Below are 15,721 nucleotides of genomic sequence, written 5' to 3'. Positions count from 1 at the left end.
TGCTGATTGGAAGGAAAACTTCGGGGACTTTTTGCTTAAAAAATCAGTGGTGTTCTATCTTTCCCCCTCTGCCACCCCCAGTTCCTACCCAGTCAAAATGTCTTGAAGGCCTTTGTCTGCTTGTAACTCCTTTAGAAAACTACATTTCCATTAGAAAGTGTTTCAGAAATCTAAACTACATGTTATTAAAATCAAGAATATTTGTTCCTGGTATAGAATAATAATTTTCTTTTTTTTTTTTTAGTTTGACATACAATATTTTAAATGATTTTTAATATGTACACACAAGTATTTAAAAACATCTTTCTTATAATAATTTATATGTATTTACTAAGTTTCTGAATCTTTCATTTCAGGCTGGATTCATGCTGTGCTCACATCTCAGGATTGTATGGCTTTTGGAGGAAATTTTTTGCACAACCTCAACATTGGCATGCAGCTCAGGTTAGTCTCGACTCTTACTATACCTTTTCCTCAGTAAGTAGGATATTTTTTCCGATAGATACTTTTCTTCATGCTTGTAACCAGGATCAGATGGGTACAGGCTCTCAAAACAGACAATAGTGGCATTTTCAGTTAGACTAAGCCCAGCACATACTCTTGTTTCACTTCTGCAAAGCTTGTTTTAAAAGCAAAATGAAGAATATGCACAAATTTAATAATAATAATAAAAACCACACAAACCAACAAAGCAAAAACACCAGCACAACAAAAATCCCTCTCCCCGCCATACTTTGGTGATTAGTATAAGCAAGAAAACGAAAGCTGAGCAAGCCCAGGTGTGCAACACTGAGTTGAAATGAGCATCCTCAAGTCAGCATTGCTCAAAGGGCAGCTGTGTTTAGTTTTTGTCCAAGATGTGGAGCTGTCTTCTAAACATATTGTTTTTATTTATTACAGTGGAATCCTGATAAAATTCCATCTGTTAAAAGATCACACACTGGGTTTGTATCCTAGTTTTATGAAGTCCAACTTTATTCTTAGAAGTGCAGCAGTCAAACTTGATAAGGTCAGAGCCTGGATGAGACCAGAGTTGAATCTTGTCTGTGGTCTTGTTGGGATTTAAATTTGTGGTACTTCTTTTATTTAACATGACCGTGCCTATTTTATTTTATTTTGGACATTATTATCAATTTGAATGATTACATGCTTGAATAATAAATTAGATAATGTGAATGTTTTTAAATCATATTTCTGTTTGTTCAGGTGTTATGAAATGGAGAAGAGGCTAAAAACCCCAGATCTTTTCAAATTTCCTTTCTTTGAAGCCATCTGTTGGTTTGTGGCCAAAAACTTACTGGAAACGTTAAAAGGTAATCTTTGTCCAGTTTCAAGGGATATACATATGTCTGCTTTTTTGTTCAGTTGACAGTGGAGAAAATTATGTTGCTGCTATGAGAACAGGTGAAACGTGTTTTTTTTTTTTTTTTTCGGAAAACCAGATAGTATTTAAACAGATTTTGGTAAATAATGCACTGTTACAGTTCTAGATTCAGCAGTTCTTAGTACAAGCTTTCTAGGGTAACTTGCGCAGTGCACAATTCTTAGTGTAGGTAGTGATGTGTGTAACTAACGTTTTGTAGAATGCTACTGACACCTTTGAATTGTTTATTAGTGCTTTTCATTCAATGCTAATGGTGTATCTGGTCAATGAAGATACTCTGTCCTGATGATCTAGAATATCGGAGATTCTGGCACAGTGCAATTAGGCTATCAGCCAGATAGGATTAATTTTCCATTATCTCACAAGGTCTTGTTAAGGCAGATATGAAAGTTATTTCAGTGTGTCAGTTAAGGTCTTGAATACCCTTTGGTAGCCTTTCTCTCCTTCTTTCAGCAAACAACACTCTCTAAATGATCCCACTAGTTTATGCCTGTGGGCTGCTTCTTGGTGACTTCACAGTTGAATGTAAAGGTTTTCTTGCACCTTTACAATTTCCTTGGACCTTTTCAGTAAAACTACCTTTTGTCTTCTGCTCTTTCTTGTTAAGGGGAAGGCATCCATAAGGATTTTTGTAGGAAAGGTCTATTGGTTCTTATGAGCAGTGTTAAATCACTTATATTGATGTTTATCAGTAGACATCTCAACAGGCTTTTGTTCTTGACAGTTCACAGTCCTTTCCAAACTTCCTCATCTAGTCCTTTAACTCATATATCTATACCGATGTGTAATTGAGGCTGAGAGAATGCCTGACTTCACCTTCTTTTGCATCAAATATCTTGCCCTCTGCCACCTCTGTTTAATCTTATTAATAAATACCATATTTCAAAGGAGGGAAATAAACCTTCGGAGAGGATATTGCTGAATTCAGCGTTTGCTTTAAAAGAGCACTCTCACAAAACCTTTTTCTAAGGTAAAAACCTTGAAAATGATCTGTTCTTCTTTCAGCAAATGAAGGCGTTGAACAACTCTAGTTTCCTAAATGAGTATTTAGAGTTTCTGGATGAAACTAAAACAACTCAGAAATTTAACTGAACAAACTTAAAGATTTTTTTTTTTTTGCTTCCAAGAAAGATTGTTTTCTTCTTGAAAGTTTGCTTTTGTCGGTCTCACACCTGGGTATTTGAAATTTACAAACACGACAGAAGATGTAGGAGCTACATTTCTGCTGGAAAATCAGTGGGATAAATGTTTCTAAGTAATCTAGTTAACTACGTGTTTCATCTCTACATGTTTCCCTCTTTTATTATGCACCTCCTTACTTGAGTAGATATACTAGGAGCCTCTTGTGACATGTGGTTCTTAAGGGAGGGTCATGAAGCATATTTTCATGTTATTTTTAAGCTGTGGCTTAGCAGGTATTTGCTGCAGAACACTGCTAAGATCTATAAACCTATAATGAAAAATCAAAATTGAGGCTTTCATGGCTAATGTAATGATTATGTTGGGTTTTGGCATCAAGGCTTATATGGCTCATGTGTTTGCCAGTCAGAATCCTTTGTTTTTAAAATAAGGGATGATATCAGTTCAGCTGTGAAACGTAATAGCTTGTAATGCATTGAACACATGGTTGTTAGCAGTACTTTGTGAAATTCGTGTCAGTTAGCAAAATCAGTGCACTGCGTTTTTCTGCTTCTTTTTATGAAAGGATAACAAGCAGTCATAAACCTTTTGATTTTGTCTTTTCATTGGTAAAAAGTATATTATGATGCTATAAGTGTTGTGCCATTCACCTAAACTTTACTCTGTAGTTCTAGGGACTTAAGAATAAGTGACTTTTTCATCTGTACAATGCTGATTAGTTTTGATTATTCTTATGTAACACAGTCCTTTTTTTTTTTTTTTTTTTTTTTTTTTACTGCAGCTAAAAAAAAGTAAGTCCAGTCTGTGGTGCTGCATTGTATTCTCAAAATTTTACTGAGTCAGCTAGTAGGCAGAAAGACTCCTGCTGCAGCTCAAAGGCCTGCCACTCCTTCTCACACCCTTTAAAAAGTAGGAGGCATATTGGAGAGATAAACAGCTGTTAAGTAGCAGAACTTTCCTTTTTCTGCCACTGGACTAATACATAGCTTTATTAGTGTGTTTTTTTTTAATGAATAAAAAGAAAAAAAATAGTTCTAGGGCTTATTCATTTCTTATTGACAGGAGGAAATATTTTTCAGGAGCATAGGAAGAGTCTCCAGTCTACTCTTGACTTTCTGGAGTATTTGCCTTTTCTCTTCCTTTTTCCCATGAAGTAAAAGGGAAATTTTAAAAGGAATTGTGATCACTTGGGAGCACCAGCTTTCTTAACAATAACAGCTTTTGTAGCAGAGTGTTGTACTTCTTCTCTTTCCCCACTCTTACTTTGGAGCAAAAATGATGTATAGTAAGAAGGAGAACTCTGGTATTAAAGTGTGAACTATTTGCTGCATGTATGGGAATAAGCAGTAGGAATTCCAATTGAGAGATGCGTCCCATCCTATGTACCTCTGGTCCCCATTGACTGAAATGTTTCTGAACGAAACAGATTATTTGTTTCTTCAAATAACATTTTTCTTCTACATTGTAGATCTGTTTTATTCCAATTGAAGTGTAGTATGTTGTAAAATTTCTAAATTGCCCAAGAAGAAGCCAAGAATAAAAGATGTTATGTAGAATTGCTTTAGGTTGTGAGGTTGTGGGTTTTGTTTATTTGTTTGTTTTGTTTTTGTTACAGTATGCATGCAAATACAGGATGTAGTATTTCACTTGCTTACACAATTTTTCCTTTTCTTGGGCTGTTGCATAATGACAACTTCATTGGCTGTGGGTATCATTCTACTGTTTTCACTTAGTGCATTTCTAAATTATTATCTGTATCCTTTTTAGAACTGAGGGAAGATGGTTTCCAGCCTCCAAGCTATTTAGTGCAAGGAGTGAAGGCTTTACTTACTGCTTTAAAATTATGGATGAAAAAAGAGGTAAGGAAGAGTAAGACTGATTTTGTTTGCTATTTTGGTGAACTCTGTTTTGATTTAGAAATAAGTGAAGGTTTGTGTCCTTCTCATATTTAAGATTTTTTTTTTCATTAGTGAGTACTGAGAGACTATGGAGAGTGAAAGTATGTGCTGCTGATCTGGGGAAGAGTCATCATGACAAATTTCTATGACTATGATGCTAATGAAGTCTTTTTAAGCTAATGAATAAGCTCTTGTATTGTAGCTGATAGAAACAGAATCATGCTTCACCGCAGTACGGGATAAGAATCCTTCAAAATAAGCCAGTGGGAGTTTTTTCTAATAGGTCTGTTTATGCAGTCAATTCATCCTCATCTGAGGCAATGGAAGGTTGGAATGCCCTGATATTAGGATTTTCCATTGATGTCAGTGCTTTGGAGAGCACATTTCAGGTACACATATATTGCTGAAGAGTCAGTTTAGATTGAGGATATTGACTTTGGTTGAGTACTGTCCCTCCAGAATGTTTGCTGGCTTGTAAAATCATTAATACGTTTTCTGTGCTGGCTTTGCTGGTGCTCTGCTCTCTAGGAAGGCTTATTTGTTTTGGCACAGCACTGGACCAGGCCTTAACTCCATGTGGTTTTTTTTTTGTTCGTTTTTTTTTTTTTTTTTAAGTGTCTTAGCTAATGAGCCCTCTTGGAACCTGTGCTTCTAGGAAATGCTGTTCAGACAGTCAGTTTGGTTCTGACTGAGCTTATTAATTCTAGTTTGTTGCTGGCCCCACTGACCTGAACTGGCTCCTGGAGATTTGTTTGGTCTTTCTGCCCACAAGTTCTCCTTGGAAGAGAATTTGTTGTATTACATCAGGTATCCTATTCACACAATGCTGTATCCAGCATAGTAGGGTTCGTGGAACTGATGACGAGGTGTAAATGTAGAGGTGGTTAACGCCATGTGTAATCAGCTCAAGTCCGGCCTGTATACCATTACTGATTACAGAGGGTCAAGGAAAGGTACACCTGTAACACCTCAGAACTGGTTCTCCGGTGTGCCATTCTGGGTCAAATCCTGCTAGTAAGCAGTATAGCAGTATTTACAGGAGGTTGTGCCTAAGATACTAAACCATCTGTGAATCCAAGCTCTCTCTGCATCCATGGCATGGAAAATAAGCAAGCTGATTAATCTAACTTGATAAACAAGAAACATAACCTATATAAATCCTTGTTTTTACTTGAAGTTGGATTGGAATTCCTCTTTTATAGATTGCCGTAGTATAGTATTGTTGTCTGTGTAGTGTAGTGTCTAGTAGTTAATTAAATGGTTTGAGTAATACTCTGTCTAGAATGTGGTATGTTTCCTACTTTCCTGTGGAAAAAAAATAATAATTGCAGATGCTGCATTCCATATGCTTATTAATGAGATCAGTGAGTATTCCCAAACCACTGGCTGAAGACACTTCAGTTGTGAGGCAACTGCACAGCCTTCATGCTCTATTGAGAACATGGTCTGCTGTCCACCTGCTATCATGTTTTGTAGCTTGCCTTCACCTTTTTTAGCTGCTGCTTCATAAGTGAGCTGATGTTTTCTTCGCAGCAGACCATGTGCGTGTTAGGATTGTAGCTGTATGCAGCAGAAGACAGGAAGAGCTTTGTACATTGCTATATTATCTGTTCATGGTGAGGATTCCAGACAGATTCTGAGAAAGAAATGAAAAATGAATAGTCTACAAATGGGAAGCCTACTCATGATGTTTCACATTCCTATCATGGAATATATCTTCTCAAGACAAGTGAATTATGTTAGTGTATTGCTGTGAACTACTTGTTGAAGCATTTTAAACTCATCTTCAGCAAAGCAGCAGTATCTTCATTTCTGCAATGGTTAAAAACTGCCAAGAGTTACATGATGCTGAGAATAAGGATGGAGTGCTACTAAAATAATCTTAGTTTTCTTGTCTTGATTTGAATTGAGCTTGTGCAAGGTTTTTATCGATAGGTGTATGTTCTGATTACTTTAGTGCAGATCATCAGCCATCGGGTTAGTTGATACACACAGTAAAGATGATGACCTAACCAGTCGTCTGAGCTCTTGGATCTTAGCTCTGGCTTCCTTCCAACTTACATAAGCAACAGGTCTCAGTTTCTATTTTTAAGATGCTTGATCCATGTACCAGTAAGATTATTTTGGGCAACTGTTCTGTTGTGGGTTTTTTGTTGTTGTTTTTAATAGCTGTTTTAAGAGGGGGAAAAAGAAAAACCTTCCCCCCCCCCTCCCCCCCCAAGGAATGGGCATTTGGTTGTGTTCGTATTTTTAGGTACCAGTATGCTTAATTTCAATGCTAGTTTCTAAAGATTTGTGGATTTTTATGCCTACCAGGACTTTTTGTACATCTTGATTTTAAGATAGGTTTCTCGATCAACTGTTTATTTTCAATATGTACAAAATGATTTCTTGAAGTTTTTCAGTGTATTACAGTTTTTTCCATTATTTTCTTTATCTGTAACACTTGACATACTTAGTCAATTTTGTTGCTGCTATTCACCCTACTAAAAGAGAATTCCTCAGTCCTAAAGAGTTTCCAGGAGTCAGCATGCAGAGACAACTTTAAAACAAGCTACATAATGATGATGATAATTTTTTAGACGTGGTATCTCTAGGTATTCATATTTCCTGCCCATCTGTTCTTGCTGTCAAACTGTTAGCCTGATATATCAATTTGAATTTGTTGGCATATTTTAGTTGCTTGGATGGACTTTTTTCATAATTACTCTGACCACAGCTTAGTTGAGAAAGCTTTGATGTAAAGAGATACCTTTTATAGTAACAAACAAGTGAGTTTGCCAATGGAATTTAATTTGTTCAAAGAGTTATTACAGATTTTACTTGCAAAATAAGGTATTGCTTCTTCAACTATGGTTGATTTAGTAAGGCTTGCCAGTATTTTTAAGCCAGAGAAGCTTTCCAGTCAGTGTTTTATAAAATTGCATCAGAGTCTCTTCTTCTTGAAGTCCTCATGGACAGGAAGGCTTTTTGGGAGAGTCTTTATGTAGAAAGGACTGAAAGGTCCTAAAATAACCATTAATTTGTTGGAACAATTGTACTGTGTGGTGCCAGAGGTGCTGTGTTCCCAAGTGTGAATGTGTAGAGGTGATGCACCGGTGAATGAACAATTGTAAATAATACCAGCAGATTTAATATTCCCTGTATCATTAATGACACTGAAATGAGTATATCAAGGTTATACATCTGGTTGGTTTTAAATGACTGAGAGGAAGCCAGATTCAATGAAATATACTTACAGTATCAAATTGCTTCTAGCAATAATTTTGCTGCCGAAGCTCATTTTTGAAGTGTGAATAGCTGAAAGTGTTTGAGAGACATTTTTCTGTTTAAATAGTCAATTAAGGGGATACCAGAATTCATGACGGTCATTCTGGTCTATGTGCAAGTGTTTCATCTGTTTAATATTAACTAAAGTTGTCTTGGGGCAAATTTAAACTGTACATACAAAATATTAAACTTGTTTTACTAGATCTAACTGTAGAGTGTTTGGACTTGCTCAGATTAGTAATAAATATATAGTAGATCTGTCTGTGCTATGATACTGTTTCAGAGGATTAAAGGGAACATAAACTATTATGGTGTCCCAAGTTGTTTTTATAGGGAATGATTTTGAATAGCTTTCTCCAACCTACCACATTTTAAATAAGCTAAGGAGGTGCTTTAAAAAGTGAAATGTGAGGCAGATGTCCAAAATCTGCTTGTTGGTTACTCATTGCTATTCCTGATTTACCATTAAGAATAAATTTTGTCATAGTGAAATTTTGTTAGCCTTTAGGTTTTTTTGAAGGTCATCATTCTGAGTTTGCTAAGTGTGACTCCATACTGACCATGCTAAAGGGGAAAAAAAAAGAAGTTAATTACAGAGAAATAAAATGATGTAAGTGATTATCAGGATAGCTCTGTATGACCACTTCTTTAGATTCTTAGAGATTCTAGGAGAAGCTGTGGGATGGCTGACCTTGAGCCTACCTTTATATATCCTGAACGTCAGACACTGAGGGATATCTGCTCCCTTCTAAATCTTAGACTTGAAGGTTCAGCGTGTTTATGCATCTGTCCTGGCAGTTTGCTGTAATTATTAAAAGAAATCAATCTGGCTTCTTCCCTTCAAACTTTTTTTTTCCTGTAGTTTCATTTATTTTGTACTACTTCTGCTTTTATCTGAAGGGGAAAAAAAGAATTAATTGCCTTTTCTCCATCCTTTGCATACAGCTTGTAACAGAACATGCCTTTGAAATTCCAGACAACATTAGGCCTGGACATCTCATAAAAGAGCTCTCAAAAGTGATTCGTTCTGTAGAGGTAAGAACAGAGGCAACCCTAAAGTCTGCAGGAAAAATCTTTGAATCAGGTCATTCCATAGTAGCTATGCATTAGTTTGACCTTATTCACCTCTTTATTAAAAGTAAATATTTATTTATATTTAATATATTTTCTCATAGAAAAATGAGAAAATTTCATTTCTCATTTTCTAGTTGAAGATCAAGAGGAAAACTGTTGGAAATACAATGCTTTTGGTGTTTGAGATAAAAAGAATGTGTAACAAGGGTGTTTTATGTAATTCTTCAAAAAAAATCCACACATTTTAATGGTGAAACTATTTGTAGATCAATATTTCTAAAATGTTACCACTTGTACCACTTATAACTGGTAGTTTCATTTGAAATTCTGTTCGTATTGCATTCTTCTACTGACTTTGTTGTGATCTGGTTGTCAACTATTTTGCTCTTCCCCTCCCCCCTGCCCCCCCCTTCACTCTTTTATTCTTTAATATTGATTAATATCGAAAACTCCTACATTTGCCTATGGAGAGAGGAGTACTGAAATCTGAAGAGAATAGTGATCTATTGAGTACAGTACATGTATACCCTACCTTGTATGTTGGTGCTGCACTTCTGTTACGGGAGAGGTTAAAAGCCCCAAATGGGAAAGAGGAACTAAGTGTAACTAAGGCTTGTGTGTAAGTCCATAGCAAATATGTAGTACTTCACTAAAAGGTCTAAAAATTTTATTTGTATAACTTATATTCCATTAGACGAGTGGGAAGCAGCACTTAAATATGTGGATTTGTCCCTATGTGACTGTTCTGAAATATGTGTTTTTAATTAAAGGAGGAAAACAACAAACCAGTTAAAACTCAGGGAATTCTCGGTGTGTGTGCAGCGTCACGGTCTTCACATGAAACAGCTTCTCCTCACCACTCCAGACGAAGAGTGAGGAAACTGCGAGACCATGCTACCAAAACTCCTTCCAACCTGGACATCTTGGAACTCCACACAAGGGAGGTACTGAAAAGGCTGGAGATGTCACCTTGGGAGGAGGCAAGTATTATGTTACGTGAAAGAAAAGCAAAACCAGAACATAAGAAATTTCTAATCTTTGTTGAAAGGGAAAAGATTTAAATATGCATAAAAACACAGGCTACTACTCTTGGCTATATGAGCCATGGGTAGGTCTTCAATTTCTTTCTTTCAGATTTTCCTGATAGAAATTTCTCTCTTCCTTGATACCTTTTGTGGACATTCCTTCAACATTTTGGTTTTGAAAGTGCCCTGAATCTCACCTACTGCAAGTATAGTTTTTCAAATAAGACAGCTGTAGCTGTCAAATCCTACTTTGAATCAGTTCTGTTCAGAAAGGGAGCTTGCAAAGCCTCAGTTCTGTGAAGCTCTAGGCCAGACTTGCTTCCCTGTGTGCTTTTAAGTAGCTGTATGTTATAGTTCAATTACTGTAATTTGTTTAGCCTCATTTTTCCTTCACGCTCCTATTCCCTGTATGACTATGACTCCCTACCAGAAAGCCAAAGGTTGCCTTTGGTCTCCATTGTGGGACAGTGAACTGTGTAGTTGTATTACAACAGCGTCACAGAGAGAATGAGTGAAATATATGTAGTCTCTTGAAATATTCTTTTTTTCAGGTTTGATGACGTTATTTTCAAAAAAATGAAGCAGAAATGGGAAAAAGAACGCAAATGTGGAAATAAGTAACTTTCTGAGAATAAGAAATGCAGATGAATGTGTTGGCTGTGATAGTGGAGAAATACGAAGTTGTCCTCATACTCAACTTCATAAGACATGATTAGGCCCCAAAGAAAAGAAGCTGAGCTTGAAATTTAGCACAAATAGTTGACCTGTGCAGTTCATTGCTACAAGCTGTTTTTAAAATAAAATGTTTGGGAGTATTAGCCATTGCCACTTAATGTAGAAAAATACTGTTTGTAATCATTTTAAAAAAAACAACACTTTTACATATTCTGTGTTTGGCACATAAGTCTATCATTGATTATTTCAGAGCATGTGTCAGACACGAGTTGCTTTGAGCTAAGAGGGTTTTACTTATGGCAGGTTACTTTCCATAATGAACATTTTGCTGTCCTATGAATAAGTTTGGGAACTAATTCCAGGGACCAGATGTCCAATCCAGGAGTTGCTTTATCAGTCTCTTTCCCAGCTTCTCCAAAGAAAACCCAAAAGGAGTATTATAGACATATTGTAGCTATTGCAGGTGGTTCAGGAGGCTGTAGATGATTTAAGGAAGAAGATGCAGTCTGTTGTTTTTTTACATCTGAACATATTTTTCTTTAGCTTTCTTCAGTTGGTTATCAGAAATGTGTAACTGTCCTGGTGCTGAGTTTAAGCTTTTGTGAAGTGCAGGAAAAGCAGTTTAATTTATAGAAATAAATAATACGCAACATTGCTTTTATTTCTTTAGGATACAGCAAACTCGAAACTGAATGGGAGATTTAACAAGCCCTTTCAGCCATCTTCTACAGTACCTGAATGGCGAACAAAAGACAATGATCTTCGCCTTCTGCTGTCAAATGGAAGAATAATTAGGTACAAAGCGTTGTTTGTGGATCACTTGTTCCTAGTCATTATGGACCAGAGCACGCTAATTTTTTAGTAAAAGTATTTTTTTTTTCTGTTTATGAAGCTCTAAGTTCTCTCTTACAAGTAAGATTCATGTTAGGAGTATAGAAGGAATGTCTTGTCTATTGTGTCTGCTGTCCCCTAGTGGAGCCACAGTTACGGAGTGAAGAGGAGGAAATGCTTTACACGTTCCTTTGCTATGGCATTTCATTCAATTGCTCGGTTGGGTCACTATATTACAGTGATTCTCATTAAAGATATTATGGTGTCAAACTTTGCATCTTTATGGTAGCGACAGTTGTACAGGGAACAAAATGGAAATATGCGCAGTTCAGAACGAAGAGATGAGCATAAGAGAATGTTACTGTTACTATCTCAAGGGTGACTTATAAATAATTAAGGAAGAGAAGGCAATTGCTTCAGGTTTGTAAGAATAGTATGTTGTTTTTCTTGTGAGACAGAGATGAGAGACGCCCATTTACAGATCGAAGTCTTTACACGGCAGATAGTGAAGACGAAGATGACAGGACAAGGTCGAAAAAGACGGCTGTTAAGAGAGAAGTCCAGACCTCAGGATTTGAAGGAGGAGGGAATACAGATGCCCAGAAACCACTGAACAGTAAGCTTCTCTCTAAGCCTTGTCAGTTCAATGTTTTGATGGTCTTGAGTAGGATCTAATTATTGTGAAGTCTTACTGAAATTTTACCTAAGTATAGAGAGGATAAACTAATAGATCAGTGAAGTAGCATTAAGTTACAATAATAGATTCGTCAAATATTATTGGTCTACTGAAGAAGCTAACAACAGCATAGAGTTGAAAGGTAAAACTCATCTTTTTATGTTAGTACCATCCTGAATACTGTGAATACAGCGTCTTTCAGAGTGGATGTTTAATTGGTTTCCTAGATGAGTATTTGAGTATAAGATATTTGTTCATTTAGTTTTGTTTCATAATATGAGAGAGCTGATTTTTTGACCAAAATTGCTTCATATCATTTGCTCTAGAGAATAAAAAATAAAATGCAGATAATTTCAAGCCCAACTCATCTTTCATTTTTTTGTTCCATTTGGTGATTACATACTTGCTCATATGATTTTGTATGTTTTGCTAATGAACGGGTTTATTCCATACAGGCAAAGAAACATAACTTAGCATTAATAAAATCTTACACTTTCAACCTTGGCAGTTATGTGCAGAGTTGGGGGAGAATTTATCATTATCTGTATGTAAAAACACTTCAGTCCCTTTTTCCAATACTTTATATCTAAACCATCCATCACTAGGAGTTGATCTTCCTTGGCCTTTCTGTAGCCTCAAGTCTTCCTGCCGAGTGTTCAACAGTGCTGATCACAAAGTGTATTAGTAAAGTATCAATATAGAATACCTGTTTTCAGTGCTTATTTTTAATAATGCTATCTGTGTACAGGGACAAGTTGGTTCTTGACATAGTTTCTTCATCTTTCTGTTTAATTATAAAAGTCACATCCTTTCACAGTAGAGCTTACCAGGGGTTCAGAGGATATGTATTAGGAAACGGAGGTCAACATTTATAAGATAACAAGACTCCTCTAGAGACTTGCAGTTCCCTTGGCTTCCTGCACATCTGTAACAACATTTATGAGTCCATTGTCAGCCTGGACAAAATATTTAATTATTTTCACTAACAAAGCAATTTGTAATCCCTGTTGACTGTGCTTCCAAAGGTCACAGAGGACAAGATTTAAAAATCTGCACAGAAAAAATATCCCTTGTGTGCTCATGAACCAAAAAGGCAAATGGCTAGTTGAGTGAAGGCTAGGTATAATGCTGTTTTTCCACTTTAAAAATTAAACTAAGTTTTACACTTGCATTGAAGATTAAATCATATACAGAAATTGTAGATTTTCTTTGAAGTCTTTGCTCTTACTTGATACAGCTAGAATTTAGCAGTTTGCATCTAAATCTAAGAAATGTATTTAGGACTAAAAGTGAATGTTCATATTGTTCTTCCAGAAATGGAGTACTCAGGACTTTCACTAATATTTGTAATTGAATTGTGAGAGTCTTCATGTGTCCCTATTAAGGGAACATCACCTATTTCTGGTTATGTTATTTTGCCGTAAGTGAAGGTTTGCAGAAAGGGAGAAATTTTTCTTCTGCAGAGAATTCCGTAATGGAACAACCTGTTTCTATAACAGGCTGCTGCCTTCCATTGTTCTTACTGGGATTTAGGCCAAGAGGCAAAGTCTATAGAGGGATGCCTTTAAACAGGTCAGACTATACAGCTTTGTGTGTCATGCCAAGATTCTGGTTCTAAATGGTGACCCAGTGTTATCAGAGAGACAAAGATACAGCATGGCACTTAACAGAGCAAGATACTTCCTGTGGATAGAGGCAAGGAGATTTAAGATTTCTTTTTCTCAATTTATTTTTTGGGGGGGAATTCACAGTAGGCTAGCCTGATCTTATAGATAATGACTGCTTTCATTCACAGAATTTTTAGAGTATTCTTCACATTCTCTGGTATCATGTGGAGCCATAAAGCTACTTGAGGGTAGACTGGTTCTTTATAAGGTAATAACAGTAATTACCAAAGTAATGGAAACAAACAAACAAACAGAAAACAACAACAAAAATACCCAAGAAAAAACAGTATGTATATTTACACTGATTTTTTTAAAAGCTCAATTACAAAAAAATTACTTTTATTAAAAAAGAGAAGAGGGGTCCTGTGTGCTTGTGAATGTCAGTAAGTGTATCTGAAGCCTGCATGTGAAGGGTGAGAAAACAAGAGGAATCTTTTGTGAGGGAATGTACAAAACAGCAACAAGAAAACAAATGAAAAGGGTTGTTGGTCTTTTTTTTTTTTTTTTAGGGGAGTTTAGAGGAACGCAGTTTGTGTGGCATTTTGAGCAATATAAGGCAGAAAGAAAACTGGGCAGGTATTCTCTGATTGCTTTGCCCACACCTTGCAAAATAAAGAAGGGTCAATGGTTTGGCTTAATGTGGGAATATTGGCACAGCCAAACTGGATCAAACCTGAGACTCATACAATTTGTTATATATGTTAGTACTCAGTCCCAAATGAACCAGAAATGTCTCAGTAATGTTAGGTGGCTTTAGCAGTTCAGTCTAGATCATATTGCCAGATTTTATGTAGATGACAAATAATTTGTTTCTCCCTAGCAGGGTATCAGTTAATCTCCATGAGAAGGCAAGATGGCTTCTGAAGTATGAGATTCTGTGTTAGCATTACTTCTATAACTCTATTTTCTGTATTTAGCTAATTATGTACTTGTCCAGTTCCTATTCTGTCTTGCCACATCATTTGCCTTCTCATAGATTCTTGTGAAGGCTTGCATTTCTTCTCTATAGTTTTGTTGATTTAATATTAGGCATTTCCAATTCCATGAGACAGTAGCTCCTGAGGAGCCTTCATTAATTGTATTTTTTTTAAACTGTGGTTCACTATTTACACATTAAGTTTTGGCTAAGATCTGAAGCTCCACATGTGAACATATTTTCATGTCCTTAATTGTTCTTGCCCCTTCCTTTGAATCATCTCTAACTTTGGAGCAGTGTTTTTTTTTTTTTTTTTTTTTTTTTGAAAAAGGCATGATGCGGTACTCCAATGGGGAATTAAATTGAGCTATGTAATAGTGTCATTCTCTGTATTATCTATTTTGTAGCTTATACTAGAATCTTGTTTGTCTTTTTATTACCTTAAGGCAAAGACTTAAACTACCATCAGAAATCCCTTGGTGGTGGTGTTTATTTTTTTTTTTTAAAGCTATAGTCATTTAGAATATTTATTGTCATATGTTGAACATTATTTGGCCTAAATTCATTTACAGTTGTGTTGCTCATTTACTGTGTTTGGATATCCCTCACAGCTCTTTCTAATACTACCTTAAGTTCAAGTAGATTTTGGTTCCAGGTGTTCATTTTATTCACTTTCTGATACTCTGTTTCATTCTTAGCTTTCTTTTGACTTTTAACAATTTCTGCTTATGTAGTGTTTAGAAATTAATGCTATCACTTGGAATATGTTTGCCTATTTATGAGCTTTGTCACAGTCCACAATAGAAACAAAATCCTACTACAAATAGGGTATCAGGTACATCTTTAATGCTTAAATAACTAATGAATTACAAATTATTGCATTCTCTTTATGTAGCTGCATATTAAACTGTTAAAAGCAAAATAGTTTAACTATACTTGTCTTTGTTTCAGAGCTAATTTGTGATCTGTGTTAGTACTTAATATATGGTACTTGTTTCAGTTTCCTAGCCGAGACTTTTAAAAAAGCAACATAAAACTTCTCAAGTGCTTCTTTATCCACTAGCTTCTTGACAAACATTCATAAACTCGTTATTTTTTCACTGAGTCATAGCTTTTCTCCAAAGCATATTTGCTAGATAAGCTGCATATTATAGTCTTCCGTTAA

At 35.8% G+C, this 15,721-nt stretch overlaps 1 protein-coding gene across 2 annotated transcripts in view; it reads left to right on the top strand.

Annotated features, from left to right (window-relative positions):
- KDM7A (lysine demethylase 7A) overlaps positions 1-15,721 on the top strand; it is a 65,540-nt gene that overhangs the window by 33,877 nt on the left and 15,942 nt on the right. For both annotated transcript variants that reach the window (XM_040560820.1, XM_040560829.1), the window contains exons 8-14: positions 357-444; positions 1,207-1,313; positions 4,292-4,383; positions 8,638-8,727; positions 9,537-9,746; positions 11,137-11,261; positions 11,756-11,913. In XM_040560820.1, the coding sequence (XP_040416754.1) occupies positions 357-444; positions 1,207-1,313; positions 4,292-4,383; positions 8,638-8,727; positions 9,537-9,746; positions 11,137-11,261; positions 11,756-11,913 (870 nt within the window). The remainder of the gene's footprint in view (positions 1-356; positions 445-1,206; positions 1,314-4,291; positions 4,384-8,637; positions 8,728-9,536; positions 9,747-11,136; positions 11,262-11,755; positions 11,914-15,721) is intronic.

The sequence above is a fragment of the Cygnus olor genome, chromosome 1, assembly GCF_009769625.2.
Source record: "Cygnus olor isolate bCygOlo1 chromosome 1, bCygOlo1.pri.v2, whole genome shotgun sequence".
NCBI classification, from domain to species: domain Eukaryota; kingdom Metazoa; phylum Chordata; class Aves; order Anseriformes; family Anatidae; genus Cygnus; species Cygnus olor.
Note: the sequence above shows the minus strand (reverse complement) of the source record. Positions and strands in the feature narration are given on the sequence as shown.